At 44.9% G+C, this 27,868-nt stretch overlaps 1 protein-coding gene and 1 non-coding gene across 2 annotated transcripts in view; one reads left to right on the forward strand and one right to left on the reverse strand.

Moving 5' to 3' along the window:
• Positions 1 to 27,868, forward strand: part of LOC122682520 (SREBF chaperone) — a 98,788-nt gene that overhangs the window by 48,608 nt on the left and 22,312 nt on the right. The window contains exons 2-3 of the mRNA XM_043885316.1: positions 4,082 to 4,301; positions 23,587 to 23,716. Coding sequence (XP_043741251.1) covers positions 4,180 to 4,301; positions 23,587 to 23,716 — 252 coding nt within the window. The 5' untranslated portion in view covers positions 4,082 to 4,179. The remainder of the gene's footprint in view (positions 1 to 4,081; positions 4,302 to 23,586; positions 23,717 to 27,868) is intronic.
• Positions 24,942 to 25,048, reverse strand: LOC122683416. Its single transcript, XR_006337752.1, has one exon. It is a non-coding gene; the product is annotated as a U6 spliceosomal RNA (small nuclear RNA).

A 27,868-nucleotide genomic window follows, 5' to 3' on the forward strand; every position in this document is an offset into this window, starting at 1 on the left:
TCTTATCTCTCCTTGATATTCTTTGAAACTCTGCATTCAAATAGGTGTATCTTTCCTTTTCTCCTTTTCCTCTCAGTAGCCACGAGGGAAATGCAAATCAAGATCAAATAAAATACTTACACACTCCTATTAGTCCAGCTAAAATGAAGAATAGTAGCAATACCAAACGCTGGTGAGGATGCCAAGAAACGAAGTCTGTCTGGTGGAAGTGTAAAACGGTATGGGTACTCTGGAAAATACGTTGGCAGTCTTAGGTTGTATAGTAAGTTTTATGTTTCCTAACAGTTTCACTTCTGGGTATTTATTCCCGTGAAAGAAGATAGTCAGTAAATGTTTGTGGTAAGAATAAGCATGATGGGTCCAGTATGGCTGAAATTTAGGGGAGATGGTAAGGCTTTTCAACAAATGATCTTGGAAAGCTTTGAGACAGAGTCTGCAGTCTATGTCGTTTTTTGCATCTCTTTCCCTCCTCCCTCCTTGGGGCTTTGACACATTAATTTTCTTGGTTGAGTGTTTAACTTTTGTGAGTTGGTTGAAGAGAATTTTAAATGCTGAAAGTTTGGTGAATACAGGCACAAAATAAATAGACCATCATCTCTTAAAAAAAAAATAATGTCCTGTGTTAATGTATATTATGTGTATGGATTTTTCTAAAGTTGCACATTTATGATCTGGTTTGGGGCAGGTTCAGAATCATGGGTTCAGCAAGCTCGTGACAAAGTGGCACCAGTCTGCCTCCCCAGTCTGCCTTCAGGGACTCCTCCTGTTCTTTGATGCCCTTTGCCCTCTGAGCCAGTGGGTCTGTCTTGATCTGGGCTTGTCCTCTCTGTAGACTTCCTCCAGGGCTGTTCTTTGTCCTGGTTCCAATCGTTTTTTTTCTTTATACATACAGCTCTATAATTTGGGTCTATAACAGCAGAGCCCTTTGTTTTTGCTTGTAGCAGGGTGTCCTGTGAAGGCATTGGACAAGATCATTTACATTTTTGTGTAATAGGTCTGCTCAGGCCAGAGCCTCCATCCCTTCTACATATTGTGTCTATTTTTAATTTTTAAAAATTATTTTAAATTGCTATTTTTTATTTTTTAAAATTACGTTTTTAATTTTTTAAAATTATTTTTATTGTGTTAAAATATGTATAAACATAAAATTTGCCATGTGAACCATTAATTGTGCAATTCAGGGACATTAATTACATTCACAGTGCTGTGCGGCCGTCACCATTATCTGTTTCTAAAATTTTTCATCACCCCAGAAAGCTGTAATTAGTAACTTCCTATCCTCTCTGCCCCCAGGCTCCTAGTAACCTCTAATCTGTCTTCTCTCTCTACGGATTTTCCTAATCTAGATGTTTCTTATAAGTGGCATCATATAAAGTTTGTCTCGTTGCGTCTGCCCTATTTCATTTAGCATGTTGCAGGGTCTGTCCATGTCGTAGTATGTATCAGAACCTCATTCCTTTCTATGGCCAAACAACATTGTACCGTATGTGTATATATCACATAAAAACTGTGTGTCTCTTTAAATTCAGGAAGCTGAGTTCAGAGTGTAGATTTTGAGCTGAAGAAATTTATTAAGTGTGGGGCAATGTAGGAAAGAGAAAATTTCAGTTCAGGTTGGATAAATTGTGCTTTGGAGTAGCTTTGTGTCAAAGTGAACACAGTGGAGGGGGAAGATGAATAATTCTCTTGCCAGGTTCAGGTAGGTGGGCTGTGTAATAAACTAGAATTTGGACTTCTTATTTTTGTTTGTTTTATGATTTTGTTTCCTGGGTGCTATGAAAATGAGCAATTAATATAAGTAATAAAGATGAATGGGAACTGAAAATGACTAAGATCATGTCAGAAAGACTTGTACTTGCTGCAGAATGGAAGGGAAATGTTTTTGTTTTTTTTTCTCATATTAGTAATTTCATGTATAAGAGAACAGAAGAGTCCTGAGAAGGAGATTACGATTAGTAGGATCACAGTTTCCTGGTGGGCTTGGTTTGGGGACCTTTAAGGGAAGAGATGCGGGGCTTGGCAGAGGACTGAGGTTGGAAACGCTCCAGCTTGTTCCTGACAGTGTCTTTCCACAGACATGTTTCTTATTAGTGTCTGTTTCCCCCTTGGGGCAGGATGGAGAGTTGGGGGCGTAGGAGCAGAAAAGTCGCTCCCCCAGAGTCATGGGTTATGCTGGTGGGAAGTGCAGCTGCGGGGCCTGCCCCGGCCTGAGACCTTCGTGAGCTCTGAGGCTCCAGGTGAGCGGCTGGCTCTTGTCAGCACTCTGCCACTTGGGCAGGGCTGTCCCTTGCTGGCTCCCCTGCCTGCTGCCTTTTGAGTTGACCCACAGAGGGCTCTGTGTCGTCTTTCCTTAGAAGGTTCTTGGACTGGAGAATTGCACGCATGCTTGAGGCTTGTGCCTGCAGGAAGGTGGATGGAGTGGATCCCTTCTGTTGACTGGTGTGGTGTGACTGCTCTTGCTTCTCGTTTCTGCTCTCAGACTTCTGAGGCATCATCGCTTTGGCCTGGGTTTCATCAGTGAGCCAGATTATGCCAAGAAACACGTCTGGGCAGGTTCCATGCAGCAGAGACTGGAAAATAGCAACACGGAACAGGAGAAGTAGATTTTTTTTTTTTTTTTTAAGAAATATGGTTTTATTTTTATTTATTTATTAATGGCTGTGCTGGGTCTTTATTGCTGTACGCTGGCTTTTTTTCTGGTTGCAGCGGGCAGGGGGCAGTTGTTGCTCTCTAGTTGTGCTGCGTGGTCTGTCCTCGCCATGGCTGCTGCTGTGGAGCGCGGGCTGTCGTGCGCACGGACATCAGTAGTTGCAGCTCATGGTCTTTAGTACACGTGCTCAGTAGTTGTGGCCCATGGGCTTAGTTGCTCCACAGCATGTGAAATCTTCCCGGACCAGGGATCGAACCTGTGTCCCCTTCATTGGCAGGCAGATTGTTAACCATTGGACCACCGGGGAAGTCCAGAAGTAGATTTAAACGTGAATTTCATTGGAGAGCTCAGCAGGGAAAGGAATTCTAGATCTCTGGGCCCTTCTATTAGAATTTGATATTCTGGTTTTGGGGGGTGTAAGTTTTCCGGCACAAGCTTCTGTTGGGAAGCAATGCACAGAAAAACGAGAGACTTAACTGGAAGGATATGGCATGGCCGGAAGGAAGACCTCCTGAGTCTTCAGAAAGGACTGGAGCCAGAGCAGCGCAGTGATCTGGGAGCCGGAAGCTCTCGGGGAGGATTCAGCACCACCATGTCCAGTTTTGCTTCTTTTTCTCAGAAGTCAAAGTCCAGGGAGACAGACATGACCAGCCTGGCAGGGGTCAGGGAGGGGACCTTAACTGACAGTCCATGCAGGGTGGATCTTGTGCAGAAAGCTGAGTCGCGCTGGCTGCTGTCACTCAGAGAAGGAGATGGCTTGGGCAGCAGGAGCAGAAGGAGCCCTCTGCCCCACATGTTCCCAGAACAACGTGGGACCAGAAGCAGAGACTTCCACCTTGCAGTGCAGTTTGTGTTATGTCAGGGGCCTAGGCTTTTTGGTGTTTTTACGTTGAGGGCTGATCTCACTGAATGTTCTTTATCAGTGAATCACTGTTTGTGCAAGAAATGGGTTTTTTGAGGGATCAGTCCTTGTATGAAGGTTTTTCCCAAGGATTTCTCTTGGTCTGGCCTTTGCACAGAGAACAGGGGGGAGGGTTTCCAGAATGTCCATTTGGCTGAGAGCAGCTGCAGGTGCTGTCAGTTACACAGGCGTGCTCTCCTGTGCCACGGGTGAGAACAATGCCCTCTCAAGGGAGTGGCCTTTTTAAGGAAGTGCCTGATGTGGAAGACGGTTGAGAGTTTGTTACTAGAGCTAGAGGGGCAGTGTTTTGGTGTCTTTGGTTAGACCTACTTGGACCCTGCCCACAGTCACTAGGAGCGGACCAAGATTGTGCACATGTGTGTGCGTGCATGGGTTGGGGTTGATGTCTCCAGCTCTTCTTGCCTGTACACATCCTGATTCGGTCTCCACATCTCTGCCACCTCCCCTGGGTGCCCTAGTGTTCACAGCCAGGTACTCTTTGCTCATTTGCTTTTCTCTCTTCTTGCCAGGTGACTGCAAATGGTGTACATTGTCAGTGCCATCCAGCGTATGCCAGGCTGATCCATGGTCACTTTCCGGGATGGCAGCAAGGTGACTTCAGCTGAGGATGACCCTGACTGAAAGGCTGCGTGAGAAGATATCTCAGGCCTTCTACAACCATGGGCTGTTCTGTGCGTCCTACCCCATCCCCATCATTCTCTTCACGGGGCTCTGCATCTTAGCCTGCTGGTATGTTTCCAAGTTACCCTGGATATGGTGCGCCAGTACTTCCCAACCCTGACTGTTGTGTAGCCCTTGGACTGTGTCGTTTTACACAGTGGAACTTGAGGCTCATTTGGGCCCACCAGTGGGAAGCTCTAGTCCTGGGGTGGTAGCCACTGCACTAAAACAGTCCACATTTACCCTAATTTAATTTAAGTCACCAGGTTTGTTCATATTATTGAGAATTTCTCAAAATAACATTGAGATGTTTCTAAGAAACTGCAGGATGAATAAAAGCGTGATCTTTTAACTTTCCTTCTCAGCAGTGGTAGCTTCCTTTTGGCATCCAGTTAAGAACAGGAGCCTTGGAGTGTTGCAAGAACAGTCCATTTCAACAATTCTTGGGATACCATCAATGTTGCAGGCTAATCCCAGAGATGGGGTTTTCTACACATGGGATTGTCATTGCCTCACGCAGGATCTTTTGTTGCGTGGACTCTGTAGTTGTGTGTGGGCTCAGTAGTTGCAGCGTGTGGGCTCTCTGGTTGTGGCATGTGGACTTAGTTGCCTTGCAGCATGTGGGGTCTTAGGTCCTGGACCAGGGATTGAGCCGGTGTCTCCTGCATTGCAAGGTGATTCTTAACCACTGGACCACCAGGCAAGTCCCTCTCTGTCATTCTCTTATGTTCACGGGGAGCTTCCTTCTGACCTCTGGCTGACCCCTGGGGCCTGCCGTACTCACCAGCACTGTTGTGAGCGCTGTGCTGCCCTTTCTCCATGTCTGTTGTGCTGTCCCAGGGCCCTAGAGAAACCTGAAAGCTGTGGCTGAGGAAGACATTGTAGAAGGAGAGGCTTGATGTAAGGTGGTAACCAGTGGTCCCCTTTGGCTCTCAAACACTGACGAGAAAAGAGCCCACCTCATTGTCCTTGTCTCTGGGAAGAATTCTGGTTTCCAGATTCATTGCACATCTAATGTTTGTAGAAGTTTACTTTGCTGTGCTGGAAGAAGGATGGTTCAGGACTGAACTCGCTGTTCAGTTGTTAATGATCCCAAGTTCTTCCTTAATTAGGACAAGGAAGGATGAGCATGTTCATTGAGAATTTCCTGCTGGGTGCTTCAGCAGGTATATAATTAAATGTCTCATTAATCCTAATAAAAAACCTTGGGAAATGATCCAGTTATATTTTCATTTAACCAAAGGGAGGATGGAGGATTAGAGCTTGCCTGGTCTACACAACCAATGAGCAGGGAAACTGGAGTTCAGATCCAGGCCAGGGATCCTGGTGCCTGTACCTGTCCCCCCAGCTCTCCTCACTCTGGCTCAGTGTATTTGTTTAAACTTTGTTAATTTGTGTTGTACATGGTAAGATGCTTGTGGCTTTATCCTGCACCTGATGAATTAGGAGTGTTCTGAGAACCCAGCTCTTGGTTTTGCTTATATTCTTTCCTTTAAGTCAATTTACGCATCTCTGTCTTTCAGAATCATCCTTTTCTAGGCCTGGCCCGTGTGCTTGGGCAGTGGTTCTTAAAGCTGCGCTAGTATCAGAATCACCAGGAGGGCCCGTTAAACGAAACTGCCAGGCTCTACCCCAGAGTTTCTTGTTCATCAGGTCTGGGTGAAGCCAAGAATGTGCGTCTGAACAACTTCCCAGGCCAGGGGCCTACATGCTGAGAACACTAGACCGTGTGTCTGTCTTGAAAAGTTCTACCACATCTCAGCTAAAAGTAGTTTTTGTTCTGACTTCTGGAGCAGCAGTTTGTGGTGACACTCATGGTCATTATTGCTCCTATCGCCTTCTATAGGGGTGGGTGGTGTCCAGCTCCCCTGTCATCAATTCTCACTTCTGTGATGGCCTCTGTGTATGTGCCTTTGTACCTGGGAGGGTGTTAAGTGAATCCATAGTGGATGAACACCCTGAATTAAACTTGGCTTCTCAATGGGCAGTTGAAGAGGTAGTTGTGACTCCCTCTCCACAAGGACAGCTCTAGTACCAGAAAGGAAAGGGTGTTTCCTCTTGCATTCCCCTTCTGAGGGTTGGATTTGGCCAGCCAGGTCCAGATAGCTTCCCAGACAGGGAGTGTGTGATGTGGGTAGCAGCTGTGAGTGTAGCTGGGTGCAACTGGGATGTATCTTTGAATCAATAATTTGATATCACACACGTGTTTCAAAACAAATTGTCCTTGGATTTATGATAGGGGCCTCTGGTATGAAACTTGCTGACCTTTGTGGCTAAAGTCTCAAGTATGGAACATTCCTTGACTCAGGGTGAATTATAATGGGGTGGGGGATAGGGGAAGAGGCAAATGTGATAGTAACAGTATTTTGCTAATTGGCTACCAGCGTAGCCCAATTGCAGAAGAACAGCAAAAAGCAAGGGAGAGAGAGAAAGATATGCTCCCCTGAATGCAGAGTTCCAGAGGATAGCAGAAAGAGACAAGGCCTTCTTCAATGAACAATGCAAAGAAATAGAAGAAAACAACAGAATGGGGAACGACTACTGATCTCTTCAAGAAAATTTGAGATAGCAAAGGAACATTTCATGCAGTGATGGACTTAGTAAAAGATAGAAGTGGTGAAGACCTAACAGAAGCAGAAGAGATCAAAAAAAGGTGGCAGGAATACACATAAGAGCTGTACAGAAAAGATCTTAATGACCCGGATAACCACGATGGTGTGATCACTCACCTGGAGCCAGATACCCTGGAGTGTGAAGTCAAGTGGGCCTTAGGAAGCACTGCTGCCAGTAAAGTTAGTGGAAGTGATGAAATTCCAGCAGAGCTATTTAAAATCTTAAAAGATGATGCTTTTAAAGTGATCCACTCAGTATGTCAGCAAATTTGGAAAACACAGCAGTGGCCACAGGACTGGAAAAGGTCAGTCTTCATCCCACTTCGGAAGAAGGCAGTACTAAAGAATGTTCAAACTACTGGACAGTTGCGCTTATCTCCCATGCTAGTAACGTTATGCTCAAAATCCTTCAAGGTAGGCTTCAGCAGTATTTGAATCAAGAATTTCCAGATGTACAAGCTGGGTTTAGAAAAGGCAGAGATACCAGAGATCAAATTGCCAACATTCTCTGGATCATAGAGAAAGCAAGGGAATTCCAGAAAAACATCTACTTCTGTTTCATTGAGTACGCTAAAGCCTTTGACTGTGTGGATCATAACAAACTGTGGGAAATTCTTCAAGAGATGAGAATACCAGATCATCTTACCTGTCTCCTGAGAAACCTGTATACAGGTCAAGAAGCAACAGTTAGAACCTTATTTGGAACAACTGACTGGTTCAAAATTGAGAACGGAGTATGTCAAGGCTGTACATTGTCACCCAGTTTATTTAACTCATATGCAGAGCACATCATTCGAAATGCCAGGCTGGATGAGTTACAAGTGGAATCAAGATTGCTGGGAGAAATATCAACAACCACAGGTATGCAGATGATACCACTCTAATGGCAGAAGGCAAAAGGAACTAAAGTGCCTTTTGATGAGGGTGAAATAGGAGAGTGAAAAAGCTGGCTTACAAGTCAGCATTCAAAAAATGAAGATCGTGGCATTCAGTGCTATGACATCATGGCAGATAGAAGGGGAAAAGCTGGAAGCAGTGACAGATTTCCTCTTCTTGGGTTCTAAAATCACTGTGGATGGTGACCACAGCCTTGAAATTAGAAGATGACTGCTTCTTGGGATGAAAGCTATGACAAACCTAGACAGTGTGTTAAAAAGCAAAAACATCACCTTGCCAACAAAGTTGCATATAATCAATGCTATGGTCTTTGCAGTAGTCAGGTACGGATGTGAGAGTTGGACCATAAAAGAAGACAGAGTGCCGAAGAATTGATGCTTTTGAACTGTGGTGTTGGAGAAGACTCTTGAGAGTCCATTGGACTGCAAGGAGATCAAACCAGTCAATCCTAAAGGAAATCAACCCTGAATAGTCATTGGAAGGACTGATGCTGAAGCTGAAGCTACAGGACTTTGGCCACCTGATGCAAAGAGCCTATTCATTGGAAAAGACCCTGACTCTGGGAAAGATTGAAGGTAGAAGGAGAAGAGGGTGACAGAAGATGAGATGGTTGGATGGCCTCACTGATGCAGTGGACTTGAACTTGGGCAAACTCCGGGAGATGGTGAGGAACAGGGAAGCCTGGCGTGCTGCAGTCTGTGGTATCACAAAGAGGCGGCCACAGCCTGGCGACTGGACAGCAGCAGCAGTGGCCCAGTTGCAGCCAAGCTGGGCCGACGCCTGTCTTAGATCCCACAGGTGTGTCTGGCTGAGCATCAGGCCTGAGAAGTGGGTGGGGGACCCTCAGAGTGGGATTGGGAGAGGGAGTGGAAGACTCCTCTTCACTGAGCACTGGCTTTGTGCTCAAGTGCTTCCACACATGGTATTTCATTTGGTCGCCTGATGTCCTTGGAGGAGGTGGTTATTCCCTAGTTCCTTTGCTGATGATGAAACTTGTACGGAGAGATAGTAAGTGGTATGTGCTGCAACTGGTAGGTCTGGGTGGTGGATCCACATCTGTGGTTTCTCCACTCCACTGTGGTGACGTGAACTTTATGAAGAACACTTTGGTTCTGATAACTCACTGCAGGGAGTCTGCTCCTTGATCAAGAAGCTGGAGAAAGAGAGTCTCAGTTGCAGTGGGCCAGTGGCCAGTGGGCCAGGATCAGTCTAGACAGAGAACAGAGAGGCTTTTTGAGGCAGCGGCCCTATGTAATAGGCGTTGAGGAGAGCACATGCAGTTGAGTTTTATAGCCACCTCAATCAAGATGGCTGTAGTATATGCCAAGAACTGTGCCAGACAGTAATGCCGAACACAGACTCTCCCACGGTCTCAGCCTGAGACAGACAGTTGCAGTGCCATTGGATTTTTTTTCTTTTAAGTTTGTGCATTTATTATTATTTTAAAAAATGGTTTTTAAAAAAAATAAATAATAGTTTTTGTATATTTATCTTGGCTGAGCTGGGTCTTCTTGCTGCATGGGCTTTTCTCTGGTTGCTGCGAGCAGGGCTGCTCTCCAGTTGTGGTGTGTGGGCGTCTCATCACAGTGGCCTCTCTCGTCACAGAGCACGTGGACTTCAGTAGTGTGGTGCACAGGTTTAGTTGCCCCTTGGCATGTGGAATGTTCCTGGACCAGAGATCAAACCCGTGTGTCACGCGTTGGCAGGTGGATTTTTATCCACTGAGCCACCAGGGAAGCCCCCGCAGGGTGGATCCTTAATCACTGGACTACCAGGGAAGTTGCTGTAATTTTTTTTTTATTGAAGGATAGTTGATTTATCATGTTGTGTCAGTTTCTATTCTACAGCAAAGTGATTCAGTTATCCATGTATATGTACTATTTTTCATATTCTTTCCATTATGGTTTGTTACAGGATATTGAATATTGTTCCCTTTGCTGTAGAGTAGGACCTTGTTTTATCCATTTTTTTATATAGTAGTTTGTATTTGCTAATCCTAAACTCCTTATTTGTCCTTCCCCGTTCCCCTTTGGTAACTGGTTTTAAATTTCTATGTCTGTGAGTCTGTTTCTGTTTGTAAATAAGTTCATTTGTGTCATATTTTAGCTTCCATATATAAGTGATATAGAGTACTTGTCTTTCTCTTGCTTACTTATCATCTCTGGGTCCATCCATGTTGCTGCAAATGGCATTATTTCATTCTTTTTTTATGACTAATAATCCATTTTTTTTTTTTATGTGCCACATCTTCTTATCCATCCATCTGTCCATGGACATTTAGGTTGTCTCCATGTCGTGGCTACTGTAAGTAGTGCTGCTGTGAACCTGAAAGCGCCTGTTACTTTTTTGTATATGTGCTGCCGAAGTGAGCACACCTGTTACCTTTTTGAATTAGAGTTTGTGCCAAATATATTCCCAGGAGTGGGATTGCTGGATCATATGGTAGCTCTATTTTTAATTTTTTAAGGACCCTCTATACTGTTTTCTGTAGTGGCTGTACCAGTTTACATTCCCACCACTCCTGGTGGGAATGTAAATTTTTTCCACATCCTCTTCAGCATTTATCATTTGTTGACGTTTTTCTGATGGCCATTCTGACCAGTGTGAGGTGGTACCTCATTGTTGTGTTTTTTAAAGTTTTATTTATTTTTAATTGGAGGATAATTGCTTTACAGTATTGTGTTGGTTTCTGCCTTACAGCAACATTAATCAGCCGTAGGTATATATATGTCCCCTCCCTCTTGAACCTTCCTCCCACCCCCACATTGTAGTTTTAATTTGCATTTCTGTAATAATTAGTGCTGTCGAGCATCTTTTCATGTGGTTATTGGCCATCTGTATGTCTTCTTTGGAGAAGTGAATAGACTGCTTTTAGTGGTTTCATTAGATGCCCAGGCTCCATTTAACTGCTTACCTGTATTGTACGTGGAACGAGAGGCTTGTTCAGCTTGATGAAGGGGCTGCTGCTCTCGCTCCCTCTGTCTGGCTCTAGCAGCTTCCTGAGCTGTGGGCCTGTTCATCATCACAGGATCACCCTGGGAGCCATGAATGCTCTTTCCTTTGGGAAAACCTGATGAAACTTGTAGCAAGTAGGCGCTGTGGCAACAGGTGTCTGTTTACACTTCCTAGAGCTAGTTAGGCCACCAGGGTGCCCGGTAGCGGCCCAGCAAGGCAGAGGGTGCTGTTGCTTGGGCCTGCCCTGGGAAGTGGTGGGTGCGCCGTGGCATGAAGGAACAGTGTCTGGGTGGCAGGCCAGCTGAGTTGCCCTCCCTGTGGGTCAGAGGTTTATGTGGGGGTCACTGGGTCACTTGTGATTCCATAACGTGCTGCTCGTGGTTACAGAGGGTGAATTTTTCCGTAGAGAGCAAGTTGGAATCACGATGAGACCATTCCGAACCTCCTGAAGGAGGCGAATCCTGCAGGGTGTGTGGGTATCCGAGTGCAGACATGGCCCTTTCCTCCTTCTCTTCCTCTGGAGCAAAGCAGCCCTTTCAGGCTGAGACTGGACGTCTCGGTTGTGGTGGCCTCTGCTCTCAACCTCTCTCCAGTGTCTGCCATGGCTCAGGTTTCCCCACGATCATCATGACCCTTTGCAGGTGGGCACACGGGGACTTATAGAACAGGCTCCTTCTTTCTGTACCCTTGTGACTGCTCTGAACATGATTAGATTCTTTTCATGAATAAGAAAGAAATCTGAGTAACAGAAGCCGGGTCTGCACCAGTGCTTTGGAAAGCTGAGCTGGTTGGCTGAGAAGGACGTCCCAGAGCACCATGGACCTGTGTCCCAAAGCCCAGATGCAGGAGCCAGGGGCCCAGCTACAGCAGCTGCTCCTGGGGCCTGTTCAGCACTCCGAAGCCAGAGGCTCCCTCCAAGCAGAAGTTACCCCTGGCCCTGCACACAAACCCCGGAAAAGCTCTGAAGGGCTTGGAGGAGATCAAAGGCGCCCTTATCAACCCAGACTTCCTCAAACAGAAGAGAGATCAGGAGATCTCAACAGTTTTCCCTTTTAGACTTTCACCACCCCACCCCTAGTTCTGTACTGTTCTCCCCTGAGAAGGGAAGAGAGGAAGCATGTTCAACTGCTGCTGTCTTCAGAGGGGAGTCTTGTGCCACGTCTCTGCGTGCCATCTTTCTGGTTGCTCTTCCTGTGTGTCTTCAGTGTCGCCTAAGCTCCCATCATAACACCATCATTTGTGGGACCCAGTGCAGCATGCAGGTGCAGGGCTGCTTCCTCAGAAAGCAGGGGGAAAGTATCATTAAAGGTGCTGGAGTATGCTCAGATGCAAGTGGGTGAAAGGCTGCTGCTGCCAAGTTGCTCCTGCCCATCCGATGTGCTGTGGTGCAGCCAGCCTGGGATAAGCCACGGTCAACCGACACTTTACCCCGCTCCAGGACACAGTGAGGTGTGAGCTGCTGAACAGCCCTTCTGGTTTTGGTTGGGCACCTGTAGGCGGCAGCAGCACATGGATACCTGGACTGGGAGGGGGTGGGCAGGGGTGCTCGTGGTCACGCACCTGTCCCAGGGTGGAGGGACCACCTGTGAACCTGTACTCCACATCATGCGCTGTTGTGATGGACTTGGCTTATGATACACAAATCAAAAGATAGATTTGTTGAGAAATTTGTTGAGAATTTCTATATATCTAGTGCAGAACATTAAACCCCAAGCTCCAGACCCTTCTGAACGTGGGGTCTTATGCAGCCACATAGGTGCACACCATGAAGCTAGTCCTTGGTACAGCCTCAGCCTGCATGTCTTGAACATCTTCCATGTGGCTGGTATGAGGATGCGAGAGTTAGAAGGACATGTTCCCGCCTCACGTATCTTACATTAATTAAGCAGGTGAATTGAAGAGCAGTGTCTGCGGTTGTCATGGGAGTGTAGATGAGAGATGCCTGACTGCTTGGGGTGGAGAGATGAGGTGGCCTTGAAGGATACACAGGAGTTTGCTTAGCATTTAGTGGGTAGAGGGCATGTTTTAGTTTGGTCTCCCCGAGACAAGGATTTGAGTGCATGTAGCTTTGGCAACCCACTCCAGTACTCTTGCCTGGAAAATCCCATGAATGGAGGAGCCTGGTAGGCTGCAGTCTATGGGGTCTCGAAGGTCAGACACGACTGAGCAACTTCACTTTCACTTTTCCCTTTCGTGCATTGGAGAAGGAAATGGCAACCCACTCTAGTGTTCTTGCCTGGAGAATCCCAGGGACGGCAGAGCCTGATGGGCTGCTGTCTATGGGGTCGCACAGAGTTGGACACGACTGATGCGACTTAGCAGCAGCAGCAGCTTATGTGTAAGATGGAATGAACAACAACAAAAAAAGATGTAATGAACAGTGATCAGTGGGTGGAAGAGGGAGCTGGAAGGGGAGGTACATTATTCAGCAAGTTTACACCACAGGCCGCTCAAGAGTCATGTTCTTGGGGATGCTGAAGAACAGTGCAGGTTGTCCACCTCAGAGCTCCCCCTCTGATCAGGGTAGCTGCACCCTCTGCCAGGTCAGCAAACTCATTCCCTGCAGGGCCACATAGGAAGGCCACGTGGAGTCTCTATCACATATTTTTCTTTGGTGGTTTTGTTTTATATGTTGTTGTTCAGTCAATATGTTGTGTCTGACTCTTTACGACCCCATGGACTGCAGCGTGCCAGGCCTCCCTGCCCTTCACCATCTCCTGGAGTTTCCTCAGACTCATGTCCACTGAGTCAGTGATGCCATCCAACTGTCTTTGTCCCCTTCTCCTCCTGCCATCAGTCTTTCCCAGCATCAGGGTCATTTCCAGTGAGTTAGCTCTTCGCATCAGGTGACCAAAGTATCAAAGCTTCAGCATCAGTCGTTCCAGTGAATATTTAGGACTGATTTCCTTTAGGATGGACTGGTTGGATCTCCTTGCAGTCCAAGGGACTCTCAAGAGTCTTCTCCAAAACCACAGTTAAAAAGCATCAATTCTGCGCTCAGCCTTCTTTATGGCCCAGCTCTTATATCCATCATGACTACTGGAAAAACCATAGCTTTGACTATACGGACCTTTGTTAGCAAAGTGATGTCTCTGCTTTTTAGTAGGCTGTCTAGGTTTGTCATGGCTTTTCTTCTAAGGAGCAAGGGTCTCTTAATTAATTAATTAATGGCTGCAGTCACCATCTGCAGTGATTTTGGAGCCTAAAAAAATAAAGTCTTTCACTGTTTCCATTTTTTCCCCGTCTATTTGCCATGAAATGATGAGACTGGATGCCATGATCTTAGTGTTTTGAATGTTGAGTTTTAAGCCAGCCTTTTCGCTCTCCTCTTTCACCTTCATCAAGAGCCTCTTTAGTTCCTCTTTACTTTCAGCCATTAGGGTGATATCATCTGCATATCTGAGGTTATTGATATTTCTCGTGGCAGTCTTGATTCCAGCTTATTCTTCATCCAGCCCAGCATTTCGCATGATGTATTCTGCATATAAGTTTAATAAGCAGGGTGACAGTATATAGTCTTGACGTACTCCTTTGCCAATTCAGAACCAGTCTGTTGTTCCATGTCCAGTTCTAACTGTTGCTTCTTGACCTGCATACAGATTTCTCAGGAGGCAGGTAAGGTGGTCTGGTATTCCCATCTCTTTCAGAATTTTCCACAGTTTATTGTGATCCACACAGTCAAAGGCTTTAGCGTAGTCAGTGAAGCAGAAGCAGATGTTTTTCTGGAATTCTCTTGCTTTTCCTAGATCCAGTGGATCTTGGCAATTTGATCTCTGGTTCCTCTGCCTTTTCTAAATACGGCTTTTACATCTGGAAGTTTTCAGTTCACATACTTTTGAAGCCCAGCTTGAAGGATTTTGAACTTTACCTTCCTAGCACGTGAAATGAGCGCAATTATCCAGTGGTTTGAACATTCTGTGGCATTGCCTTTCTTTCGGATTGGAATGAAAACGGACCTTTTCCAGTCCTGTGGCCACTGCTGAGTTTTCCAGATTTGGTGGCATATTGAGTGCAGCCCTTTAACAGCATCATCTTTTAGGATTTGAAATAGCTCTGTTGAAATTCCATCAGTTCCACTAGCTATGTTTGTAATAATGCTTTCTAAGGCCCACTTGACTTCACACTCCATGATGTCTGGCTCTAGGTGAGTGATCACACCTCCATGGTTATCTGGGTCATTAAGACCTTTTTTGTACAGTTCTGTGTATTCTTGCCATCTCTTAATATCTTCTGCTTCTGTTAAACGGCAAAGATCCTTGCCATTTCTGTCGTTTATTGTGCCCTTCTTTGCATGAAATGTTCCTTGTTATCTCTAATTTTCTTGAAGAGATCTCTAGTCTTTCCCATTCTGTTGTTTTCTCTTTCTCTTTGCATTGTTCATTTAAAAAGGCTTTCTTATCTCTCCTTGCTGTTCTCTGAAACTGAGTCAGTTAGGTATCTTCCTTTTTTGCCTTGCCTTTCGCTTCTCCTTTTTTCAGCTATTTGTAAACCCTCCATAGACAACCATTTTTCCTTCTTGCATATCTTTTTCTTTGGGATGGTTTTGGTCACCGCCTCCTGTGACTTCCATCCATAGTTCTTGAGGCACTCTGTCTATCAGATCTAATCCCTTGATCTGTTTGTCACTTCCACTGTGTAATCATAAGAGATTTGATTAAGGCCGTACCTGAATGGCCTAGTGGTTTTTCCTGTTTTCTTCAACATAAGTTCGAATTTTGCAATAAGGAACTCATGGACTGAGCTGCACTTAGCTTCAAATACTGTTTTTGTTGACTATATAGAGTTTCTCCATCTTTGACTGTAAAGAATATAATCAGTCTGATTTTTGTGCTGACCATCTGGTGATGTCCATGTGTAGAGTTTTCTCTTTGTATTGTTGGAAGAGGATGTTTGGTATGATCAGTGCATTCTCTTGGCAGAACTCTATTAGCCTTTGCCCTGCTTCATTTTGTACTCCAAGGCTAAATTTGCCTGTTCCTCCAGGTATCTCTTTTTTTTTTTTTTTTTCCCTCCAGGTATCTCTTGGCTTCCAACTTTTGCATTCCAGTCCTGTATGGTGAAAAGGGCATCTTTTTGGGGGGGTGGTGGTGTTAGTTCTAGAAGGTCTTGTTGGTCTTAACCCTTTTAAAATGTAAAAATCACTTTGAACTTACCATATGAATACAGGACATGGACTGTAGTTTGCTGACCCCTAATCTATACAATAATAACATGAATCACTGACTGGGCTGCTTCCGGCTAGCATTAATTCTCAGTTGGCACGTGGGGCCCGTCTCTGTGAGGCAGAGAGGCCTCCAGCAGCAGTGGAACACTCTCAGGTGAAGAGATGCAAGTGCTGGCAGTTGGAAATTGAGCCAGCATGTCCAGAGATCAGATGAGAGGGAACAAGGGTAGGGCGGCAGCAGGCCCTGGAGAGGTGTTGGGTGGCCAGCCATGGGCTCTGCAGTCACAGCAGCAGAGAGGTGTGTGGGCTGGGAGGTGGGGAGATTCAGAGTGTACTTGTACCTGATGAGGAAACAAGTGATTTCAGGAGGAGAAGCAGGAAGTCTAGCTGGGCTAGCACATTACTCCAGATAAGAGTTGATAGCTGTTGCTCAGTCTAAGGGGAAGCCCTGGAGGTGGTGAGATGTGGCTGAGTCTGGATGTATTTTGAAGGTGGAGTCTTCGGGATTTTTCTGAGCACCAGGTGTAGAGTATGAGAGAGCTCAGAGTGCTTGGTCTGAGCAGCTGGATGGGTGGAGCTGAGACAGGAAATTCAGGGAGGGGTTTGGAAACTTGGTTCCTTCCTTTTGCCCCTGTAAGGTCAGAGTAAGCCATGGTAGAATCTGGCCCTAGAAACGAGTTTGCGGAAGCAAAGTGGGGTGGTGGTAGAAACCTCCAGTTTCTGTCTTTAGTCTTTTTTTTCTGACCTTGATAAAGTGAGTGCTTTTACTTGTAAAATTGCCCAACACTTTTCTTCCACGCATTCCTTTTGGTCTCACATGGACGGTGGTGATTACCTTGCATTTTGTATTTCGGTAGAATCTTTTTCTTGTGCTTCTATTAAAAGGAATTTATGGTTATTTAACTTACGGTCATTTTTTGGGGGAAAAAAACAACAAAACTGTAATACCAGGTAGTATAGCGTGATGTTAAGAGCGTGGACTCTGGGCCCAGACTGCCTGTGTTCACATACTGGTTCTGTTGCTTTCTTGGAGGGGGATATAGCTTCTGTATGCCTCGTTGGACTGTGGTGAGGCTTAAATGAGCAAAAAGATGAAAGGCAGTTGGCACATCACAGGTTCTCAGTGATAGTTAGAAGCTGTTGTCACTGTTACAGAGACAGAAACAGGCAGGCTCACGGTCAGCGGTAAGGACCGTTTGGGGGTGAGCATGGGGCACTTGGGTAGCTCCTAGGAGGAGAGGCCTTAACCTGGACTTCGGGGGGAGCGGAAGGACTTCCTGTGGAAGGAATACTGCAGCTGAGCTTGAAACTGAGTTATCTTGAAGAAGGGGCAGGAGTGTTCAGCCAGATGCACAGCCTCAGGAGCAGAAGGGGAGTTGTATGTGGCTCCAGGGCAAGGTTGGAGAATGACCGTGAGCCATTTTAAGCATTTCAAGGTCTGTGGCTGTTTCCTAATAGATTTCATCCTGAGAAAGTGGATGCTCTGGGGTGTGCTGCCCTTCTTTTTTTTCCTGCTAGAATGTTTTGTTGTTGTTTTTGTTTAGTCGCTAAGTCACATCCAAGTCTTTGTGACCCCATGGACTGCAGCATGCCAGGCTTCCTGGGTCTTTATTATCTCCTGGAGGTGGCTCAAGTTTGTGTCCATTGAGTCGGTGGATCCTGTCTAACCATATCATCCTCTGTCATCCCGTTTGCCTCTTGTCCTCAGTCTTTCCCAGCATCAGGATCTCTTCCAGTGAGTTGGTGCTTCATACCAGGTGGCCAAAATATTGAAGCTTCAGAATCAGTCCTTCCAGTGAATATTCAGGGTTGATTTCCTTTAGGATTGACTGATTTGATCTCCTTGCTGGAATGTTTAAACTCCTGGAATTCACAGATGTTTTAAATATTTCAAATTTTGAGAAACAGGCTGCCTTCAGTTTAGTGAGCGTGTTTTGAGAAGCTACTGTGTAGAAAGTGAATGTAGATAAATAAAATGTATGGCTGGCCTTCATCTTCTAGTAGAGCTAGAGCTCCAGCAGCCTTAGCTCTGGGCCCTAGACTCCTATCTACACCCAGGGGTCAGCCCAGCCCTTGTGCAGAACCTTACCTAGTCCAGAGACAACCCTTGATACCTGCTTCCAAACAGGTGAACCTTAGCTTTTGGAAGCAGCAAGACAGAAGCAACTCTTCACATAAAAGGAATTTTCAATAGATTAATGGCTGATTTCCTCTCAGAAATCATCAGTTCAGTCACTCAGTTGTGTCCGACTGTTTGCAACCCCATGGACTGAAGCATGTCAGGCTTCCCTGTCCATCACCAGCTCCTGGAGTTTGCTCAGACTCATGTCCATTGAGTCGGTGATGCCATCCAACCATCTCATCCTCTGTCGTCCCTTTCTCCTCCTGCCTTCGGTCTTTCCCAGTTTTAGGATCTTTTCCAATGAGTCAGTTCTTTGCAGCTGATGGCCTAAGTATTGGAATTTCAGCTTCAGCATCAGTCCTTCCAATGAATATTCAGGACTGATTTCCTTTGGGATTGACTAGTTTAATCTCCTTGCAGTCCATGGGAATCTCAAGAATTTTCTCCAGCACCATGGTTCAAAAGCATCAATTCTTCGGCACTCAGCTTTCTTAACAGTCCAACTCTCACACCCATACATGACTACTGGAAAAACCATAGCTTTGACTAGACGGACCTTTGTTGGCAATGTAATGTCTCTGCTTTTTGATATGCTATCCAGGTTGGTCATAGCTTTTCTTCCAAGGAGCAAGCATCTTTTAATTTCATGGCTGCAGTCACCATCTGAGTGATTTTGGAGCCCCCCAAAATAAAATCTCTTACTGTTTCCATTTTTTCCCCATGTATTTGCCATGACGTAATGGAACTAGATGCCGTGATCTTAGCTTTTTGAATGTTGAGTTTTAAGTCTTTTAAGTCAGCTTTTTCACTATGGAGGCATTTAAAGTCCTGAAAGGAAAAAACTCAACCAAGAGTTCTATCTTCTGCAAAACTGTACTTCGGTAATGAAGGAGAAATTAAGGCATTTTCAGATAAACAAAAGCTGAGCAAATTTGTTAGCGCTGGACCTGCCCTACAGGTTGAACCCATAATAGGAAATAAACACTAGTAAGATGATTAGAATTGCTGTGCTTTCGGTTTGGTTTGTAATTTCTTTCTTTGTCTTTTGTGATTTAAAGGGCAAGTGTATTAAATATAACATAAAAGCTATATTAATGAGAATAAATGTATAAAGTATAATCTGTGACAGTAACAATATAAAAGGGGAAAGACCAGGATGTACTGTCAGAGTGTGTACTATGGAAGCTAGGCTCTCAGTCTGCTTAATTTCATTTGTCTTATTTTCATGATTGCTGATCCTTTCTTCCACCTGTTCAGATTTGCTTTTGAACTCCTCTGTAATAATACTATTCAGTCTAGATTGTTACAAGGTTTTGTTGTTGTTTTTTGATTTTTGGCTGTGCTGCGTCTTTGTTGTTATATGTGGGCTTCTCCCTGCACTGGGTTCTCTTGTTACAGAGCATAGGCTCCAGGGTGCCTGGCTTCAGTGGTTATGGCACGTGGGCCCAGTAGTTTCCTGCAGCATGTGGAATCTTCCTGGATGAAGGATTGAACTCGTGTCCCTTGCATTAGCAGTGGATTCTTAATAACCACTGAACCACCAGGGAAGTCCTGTAAGTTGTTAATAATAGAATTCCCAAGGTAACCACAGGCTTCCCTTGTAGCTCAACTGGTAAAGAATCCACCTGCAATGAGGGAGACCTGGGTTTGATCCCTGGGTTGGGAAGATCCCCTGGAGAAGGGAAAGGCTACCCGCTCCAATATTCTGGCCTGGAGAATTCTGTGAACTATATAGTCCATGGGGTCGCAAAGAGTCGGACACGACTTGAGTAACTTTCGCTTTCAAGGTAACCACTAAGAAAATAACTTCTAAGATATATAGAACAGGAAAGTAGAAGTCAATCAAAGTGGCACACTACAAAAAAATCAGCCTCCTCCCTGTTTTTTTATTTTTTAAAAAGCAATGGAGGAATTGATGAGCAAAAATCATTTGACAGAGAGAAAACAAATAGCTGGACGGCATAAGTAAATCCTTCCCTGTCAGTAGTCACGTTAAATGTAAGTGGATCAAACTCTCCTACTAAAAGACAATTTGATTTTTAAAAGAATCTATACTTCCCTGGTTTTTCATGGTTAAAAATATGCCTGTCCAGATCTGTGTTTCTGTGCACACCTCTTCATGTCCACACATAGGCTGGAAGCTCCTTTTTGGTTTTTTTTTTACAATCCTTACTCCATCTTAGTGTTACACACGTCATGTTGGTAAAGCAAAGCATGTTTGTTTAAACTTGCATTGATTTTTAAATCAACACTGATTCTGAACAGAGCTAACCTCTCAAGCTTCAACTTAATTTATACTGATTTTTTTTTTACTTCCTGATGTACACCAACCTGTATCTTTCTTATTATAGGCTAAAAACATAAAGTGTATTCAATGTAACACTATAATTTTCTATTTAATTACAATCAATTTTTGATTTCCCAAGTTAATTCTTACCATTTACATAAAATTGTATTTTAGACAATTTAAAAATATTTAGAAATAGTTTTATTCTCTGTTACAGGCACTGTTATACTCCCTTCGGAAAGGAAGCCTGACAGTCTGACATTTAAAAGGGATATATGACTAAATAGAAACCCTATGAAGTTAATGGGTTTAAATTTAAACCATTTTCAAGGATTATTTTTTGGAAAGTTTTTTTCCTTAAGGGTCTGATTAATAACTGCTAATAAAAAAAATACCATTGAAAATGTGTGAAAATACCATTAAAAATTCTGTTGCTCTCCACACATTTGAAAAATCCAGATCCAGTTATATACAAAATTCCTACTTGATTGCTTAAAGTGCCTTGGATTACCAATATAATCCCTTGGATTACCTGGGACCAAGGATCTGTTGCTAGCAAAAATAATTATTAAATTATGTTTATAACATTTTACCTAATTAATTATATATTGAAATTCCTTCTATTTGTGAGGTAAATTTTTATGAATAAATTATTTAAAATAGTTTAAAAAAAAAAAAAAGAATCTGCCTGCCATGCAGGGGACACAGGTCCAGGAAGATTGTAAATGCCGTGGGAAAACCCCACATGCCGAGGAGCAGCTAGGACCACAAGCCACAACTGCTGAGCCTGTGAGCTGCAACTCCTGAGACCCGCAGACCTAGAGCCCGTTTTCCACAACAGCAATGAGAAGCCTGCAAATTGCAAAGAAGAGTACCCCCAGCTCGCTGGGACTAGAGAAAGCCTGTGCGTGGCAACAAAGACCCAGTGCGACAGCAAAAAAGGCAGCACAGTTTGTATGTTTAAGAAGAGTGTCTGCGTGCTGCTTTTGGCTGCGCTGGGTCTTTGTTGCGACACCTGGGCCCTGGCTTGCGGCACACAAGCTTCTCTTCTTGTTGCGTGCACGGGTTCTAGAGTGTGTGGGCTCAGTGGGCCTGCAAGCTCTGGGGAGACACTGTAGTGTAACACACCACGCTTTGGATGTTAGAACACAAAGAGGTTGCAAGTAAAAGGATGGAAAATGATATTCCATGCTAAACGGTACCCAAAGGAGAGCTGACGTGGCTATATTGTTATCAAGCAACATTAAAAAGTTCATTAGAGACAAAGAAGGAGGACACTGTATATTGATGATATATTGATTATATTGATATGTTGACACTATATATGCTTTAGTATAACAGGAGGATGTAATGATTATAAACCTCTTAACAGCAGACCCCTAAAATATATAAAGCAAAAATGGACAGAATTGAAAAGAGAAATGCACAGTTCTCCGGTGACAGCGGGTCTCCGCTTTCAGTGATGGATACAACCAGACAAGACCAACAAGGAAGGTGGAGGACTTGAGCAACAGTGAAACCAACGAGACTAGTACACATTCTTCCCAAGTGAACATCGAACATTCTCCAGGCCAGACCCTGTGTTAGATCACAAGTCTCAATAAATTTAGAAAGACTGAAACCATACAGAGGATCTTTTCCAGTGACAGTGGAATGAAACTAAAAATCAAGAAAAGAAGGAAAATTGGAAATACATGGAAATTATCCAGGTGGCCAATAAGCATATGAAAGATAAGCATACAGTGTTTGCTGTATATTGAAACCACAGAGCTATACCAGTACCTTCTCCTCTAAATGGTTCCAATTAATTGGACTGACAAGGTCAAGAGGTGGAGCAGTTGAAACTCCCATCATGCTGCCAGCGGGAGCATAAATTCAAATAAGTACTTTGGAAAACTGGTGTTACCCACAAAGCTAAACATGTATGCTCCACAACCCAGCCATTTCGTTCAAGGGATATGCCTTACAGAAATGAGTGCTTACATAAGAATGAGTGTATACATAAAAATTTCCAAAATTTCTCTTCTTAATAGTTACAGCTGGAAACAGCCAAATGTTCCTTCTCAACACTAGAATAGATAAATGCACTGTAGTATGTTCATTTGGTGGACTAGTGTATATGCATGAAGCAGTGCGTATAAATGAAACTACATGCACCAGCGTGGATGAATCCGGTAGATGTAAGTTGAAACAGCCAGTCACAGAGGAGTACACAGCGGAATGGGTGATTTCAGTTATATGCCAGAAGAAACAAGCAGAGCTAATTTGTGATTATAGGAATTCTGATAGTAGTTTATGGTAGATGATGCCCTTCACTAGCGCACAAGGCCACCTTCTGAGGTTCTGAAAATATTTTGTAGCTTGATCTACATAGTGGCTACACAGGTGGATCCATCTGTAAATATTCATTGCATTCACTGTATGCTTAAGACTTGTGCATTGTATTACATAAAACTTAATTCTAAGTTTAAAATTTCTTTTTTTTTTGGCCACATGCGGCATGCAGAACTTCCTCGACCAGGGGTGGAACCTGCACTTACTGCAGACTCCCAAAGCTCAGAGTCTTAATCATTGGACCACCAGGGAAGTTCTAAAAAAAAAAAGTTTTAAAGACGTAAAATCGAAATCAGAAGCACATCCATTTGCCAACTTTTTGATGTTAGTCCAAGCTTTTTCCTTCTCCAGTGGTGGATCCATTGATTTCCATTCAGCCTGGTCTAGGAACCATACTAGACCATATTCTCAATGTATTATACACAATCTTTATGGTCTGTTCTTTTAAACTGGAGCAATTTGCTCAACAGTCTGAATCAGGATGCATCAGTGGGTAGGATTTTTGGTTTCCTGGTTTTTTTTTTTTTTTTCTTTTTTGACCACACTGCCTGGCATGTGGAACTTCCCTGGCCAGGGATTGAACCCGTGCCCCCTGCAGTGGAAGCATGGAGTCTTAACTACTAGGCCACTGAGGAAGTCTTCCCCAGTTTTTTCTTGTCTTTTGTGTGTCCAATATGACCAGAAGTTTGTTTAGCCTCTTGCCTTTATTACATCTCTCAAAATTTTCAGCCAGTAATCTATTTCATTAAGTAGTTTATGAATTGGGTTCCCTGTGACTAAAAAGGAGCTTGAAAATTCTAATTTAGAGGCTCCTGAGTTTCCTTGTAGCCCTGAAGTTTGATGACTAGTATTTTGTACATTTGTGCGGTTCTCCTAGCACAGGAGGTGAGTGCCGCTGCGGTGGTTCCCGCGTCACTGTTATCTCAGCATGGATTCTGCCTGCCATCATGTCCTGACTCTTCTCTCCTTTTTGTCCATCCCAGCTACCCGCTGCTGAAGCTGCCCTTGCCAGGAACAGGACCCGTGGAATTCACCACTCCTGTGAAAGATTACTCGCCCCCACCTCTGACCTCTGACCATAAGCCTGGAGAGCCCAGTGAGCAGCCAGAGTGGGTAGGTGCTCATCGTGTCCTGAGGAGCGCCCTGGGCGTTGGGTGCGGATTGGCCACGGCAGGGGTTCTGTGTGGAGGGAGGGGGGTGAGCTTCTGATGGGCGAATACTTGAACCACTTTAAAAGGCACTGAAAATATTTAGCTTGCATTTAATAGTACATCCAGTTACACATTCTTGTTTTGAAAGGAAACACTGAACGATATGGAAGGAAGGTGACTGTCCTAGAAAAGCTGGGGTTGTGGTTGCCCTAGCTGCAGCCAGCTGGGTCTGGGTCCATACTGTGGGTGCTCGGGCCAGGCAGTGCCTTGGCGAACAGGACCTCACCTCCTTTAGCCCAGGTGGTTACAGGAACCATTGAGCATCCCCAGAGAATGTTTTATCTTCCAAGTCCCATCACCATTTAATATTTGCAGTGAGCACTTAGCTTTTTCAAATCTGGCAGGTGCTGTTTTGTCCTCACAGTGCAGTCAGGTAAAGCGTGCGGTTCTGTTTGTTTACCTGTTTTGCAGTTGAGGAAGCTGGGGCCCAGAGTGACAGTGTGCCTCGGTTTCGGTTTAGTTGTCATGGGGTCAGCCCTGGCTTAGAACTCCAGATCTCCTGACCTGAAGCCCCCTGCTGCTTCTGAGTCGTGCTGTCCTCAGCCAGCTGTCTCTGAGCTGAGCACGGATGTAAACCAAGAAGACATGGGCTCTACAGGCGAGGGTCTGGGCTGCGGGACATAACTCACAGGAACTCTGGACTCATTGTTTGGAAACCTTACAGGAAATGATGAGCTCGTCCCGCCAGCTTGTACCTTCCAGTTGTGGATGATGTGTTCTTCCCTCGTGTGCAGGCCCTGGTCCCGTGGGCTGGTGCCAGGCTTGCTGAGTCTGTTGCTGAGGAGCAGAGCCCAGCTCAGGGCACAGAGCTCCTCTTCTCCCACCCTCTCTGTGCCAGTGATGGCACATTCCTTCCTGTTGCCTTTCTGGGTAATGTAGCAGCCAGGTAACTTGATGTCAGCTTTGCTCTAATGTTGCTAAAGCAGAGACATATCTGGTTAGATAGCTGTGTGTTATGACTACACATGGTCTCAGGAGGAAGTGCAGAACACAGGCTCAGTGGTACTCAGCCACGGAGGTTAGGGTGAGCTGATGAGGCGGAAACCAGTTCATAGCTTCATGTCTCAGCTTGATACTTGGCTCACTGTGGGGTCAGGCCTTTTGTCTCCTTTACTCTTTTTTTTTTTTTAAATATGGAACGCTTCACGAATTTGCGTGTCATCCTTGCGCAGGGGCCATGCTAATCTTCTCTGTATCGTTCCAATTTTAGTATATGTGCTGCCGAAGCGAGCACTCCTTTACTCTTTCTTAAAAAAAAAAAAAAAGTTTTTATTTGTGGCTCCACTGGGTCTTCATTGCAGCCTGCGGGCTTCTCTCTAGTGAGGTGCACGAGCTTAGTTGCCCAGCAGCCTGTGGGGTCTTAGTTCCTCAACCAGGGATCGAAACTGCATCCCCTTGTATTGGAAGGTGAATTCTTAACCACTGGACCACGAGGAAAGTCCCTCCGTTAACCTCCTGATGGGGTTTTACCACATAATGGAGTTGATGGTTCCTGGTCACAGTGGGGTAGTCTGTGTTTGTGTTTTGTGACTAGTAGAGTTCAGTGGGTCTGATGGTACAGTTAGGGGTCTATACAAGGTCAGGGTTTCACTTGTTTGTGAGCCCTTTCCACTTCCTTGATGTCCTCTTTTGGCCTGGGATGATGATAGTGTGGGGGTACAAAATAGCTTGGGGGTTTCTCTTTCTCATTGGGGTGCGCAGCCCCTGAAAGAGAAAGAGACGCAGGCCCTGGCTCAGTCAGCTGGTGTCAGGCCTCTCCAGGGTCAGTCACCTCACCAGGATTGACTGTTGTAACAGTAAAGGTCAGCAATGCAGGACTTGTAAGGATTGCTTTAATTATGAGGAACTGAAAACTCAACCGAAACCAGAGGAAGTGAAAAGGGCATTTTGGGGTCATAGAGCTCACCCACAGGCAGGACTTACTAACGGACAGTATGGGTTAGGCCTCAGAAGGAGTCCATTCCTCAACTATACCCGCTCTGGGTCAGCTCACTGTCCTCTCCCTAACGGGGCTACAGCAGATTCAGCCCTGTGGGCACCCACTTGGCTCTGCATGGGGTTACCTGCCTGCCCCAACCCGAGACCCTGTGAGCAGGGAGATGCTCTGCTGGTTGGCCTCATCACCGCACTGTGGTGAGAGAGGCTGTTCCCAAAGGAGATTAGGAAGTGCAGGCCCTGGGCACACAGCGCAAGTGTCCGCTGCTCACAGCAGGAAGCAGGTGTCCTGCATCCCTCATCCATTCCTTTACTATTCAGCACGTTTATTGCATGTCTTCACTGTGCCTGGCAGAATGATCGTGGGGACACATGGAGCCTCACTGCCCAGGAGGAGACGGAGGGTGCTTGGGAAGAGAAGATGGAGATGTGGTTCTTTGTCAACAGCACACAGGAGCCAGCCCCAGGAGCTCCCAGTGGCCAGTGCTGAAAAAGAAGATAACATTTTGTGACAAAATAAATACATAGCTGAGTCCATATGATTGAATAACTAAGTGGAGGAGAATAGACAAATCTGAGCAAAACATTCTGAATTTATGTAGCAGCTCTGCCCTCAGAGAGGTAGAATTTAATCCCCCTTCCTTAATTGTGGACTGTGCACAGTGACTTCCTTCCAGAAAGTGCCAAGTGGAAAGGGGAGGAGAGAGTTGCTTCTCAGTGGAGACCCTGACAGGTGGCTCTCGACACGGTGTTCGGGGTCACCATCAGGCTGACGGTGTGTACCTTGATGTGTGACAAGAAGGGTGCTTTGCCTCTATGGTCTTCCTTCGCAAACACCGTAATCCCAGTCTGATCATGAGAAGAACATCAGATAAATCTGTGAGGAGTGGTCTACACAGTCCTGACCAGCACTCCTCACAACTGTCCAGGTCATCAGAAAAAAAGAGTCCAAGAAACTGTCCCAGTCAAGAGAAGCCTCCCAAGACGGGACAGCTAGATGTAACATGGTATCCTGGATGGGATCTCGGGAGAGAGAAAGGACATGGGGACAAGCTAAGGAAATCTGGTTTCCTTACTTTGCCTTGGTGATAGTTTCTCAGACTTGCCTTGCTCTTGATCACCTTGACAGTTTCGAGGAGTGTTCCTCAAGCGGGGATTTGTTTCTATCTCTCTAGACTAGTCTCAGCTTGTGGGATTTTAGAAGGAAGACTGCAGAGGTCAGGTGTCATTCTTTTCACATCCATCAGTCTCCTGAAGTACTTTTAAAATTTCCGTAAAGTTCAGTCTTTGTGCTCTAAAGTTCTTGGTACCATCAGGGGTTTTTTTGTGTGTGGTTTTTTGTTTTAGTCTTTTTTTACAGAAGTATGGAACAATCTAGCTGTGGTTTTCTTTTTTAAGAATTTTATTTATTTTATTTTTGGTTGCGCTGGGTCTCCATTGCTGTGAGTGGGCTTTCTCTAGTTGCATTGAGTGGAGGCTGCTTTCTAGGTGCAGCGTGTGGGCTTCTCATTGTGTTGACTTCTCTTGTTGTGGAGCTCAGACCCTAGAGTGCTCGGGTCTTGGTAGTTGTGGCGGTCAGGCTCAGTAGTTGTGGTGCACAGGCGTTGTTGCCTTGCAGCATCTGGAATCTTCCTGGACCAGGGTTCGAACCCATGTCTCCTGCATTGGCAGGTGAATTCTTAACCACTGGACCACCAGGGAGGTGCTTAGTTGTGGTTTTAAATTTGTATTTTCCAGATGATTATTGTTGAGGTCTTGTTGTATTTGCACATCTTCCTTTGTAAAGTGTTTCAATAATTTGCTCATTTTGAACTGAGTTGTGTGGATTTTTTTTTAATATGCAAAGCTATTCAAAGAAGTGTATTGATAATGGAAAAAATGCAATAATCTAACTATCCTTTAAATAGAGAAATGACTAAATTATACTACACACATAACTTGAATGTACCCATTAAATAGATTTTTAAGCTCAACAAAATAAATTAAGTAAGAAAAGCCGAAGATAAAACAGTACATATATTATACCAACCATTTAAAAAATATATGCATAGGAAAAGTATTAGTCCTCTGTCCATAGAGTTCTCCAGGCAAGAATTCTGGAGTGGGTTGCCATTTCCTA

This window comes from Cervus elaphus, chromosome 24 (assembly GCF_910594005.1).
Source record: "Cervus elaphus chromosome 24, mCerEla1.1, whole genome shotgun sequence".
Taxonomy (NCBI): domain Eukaryota; kingdom Metazoa; phylum Chordata; class Mammalia; order Artiodactyla; family Cervidae; genus Cervus; species Cervus elaphus.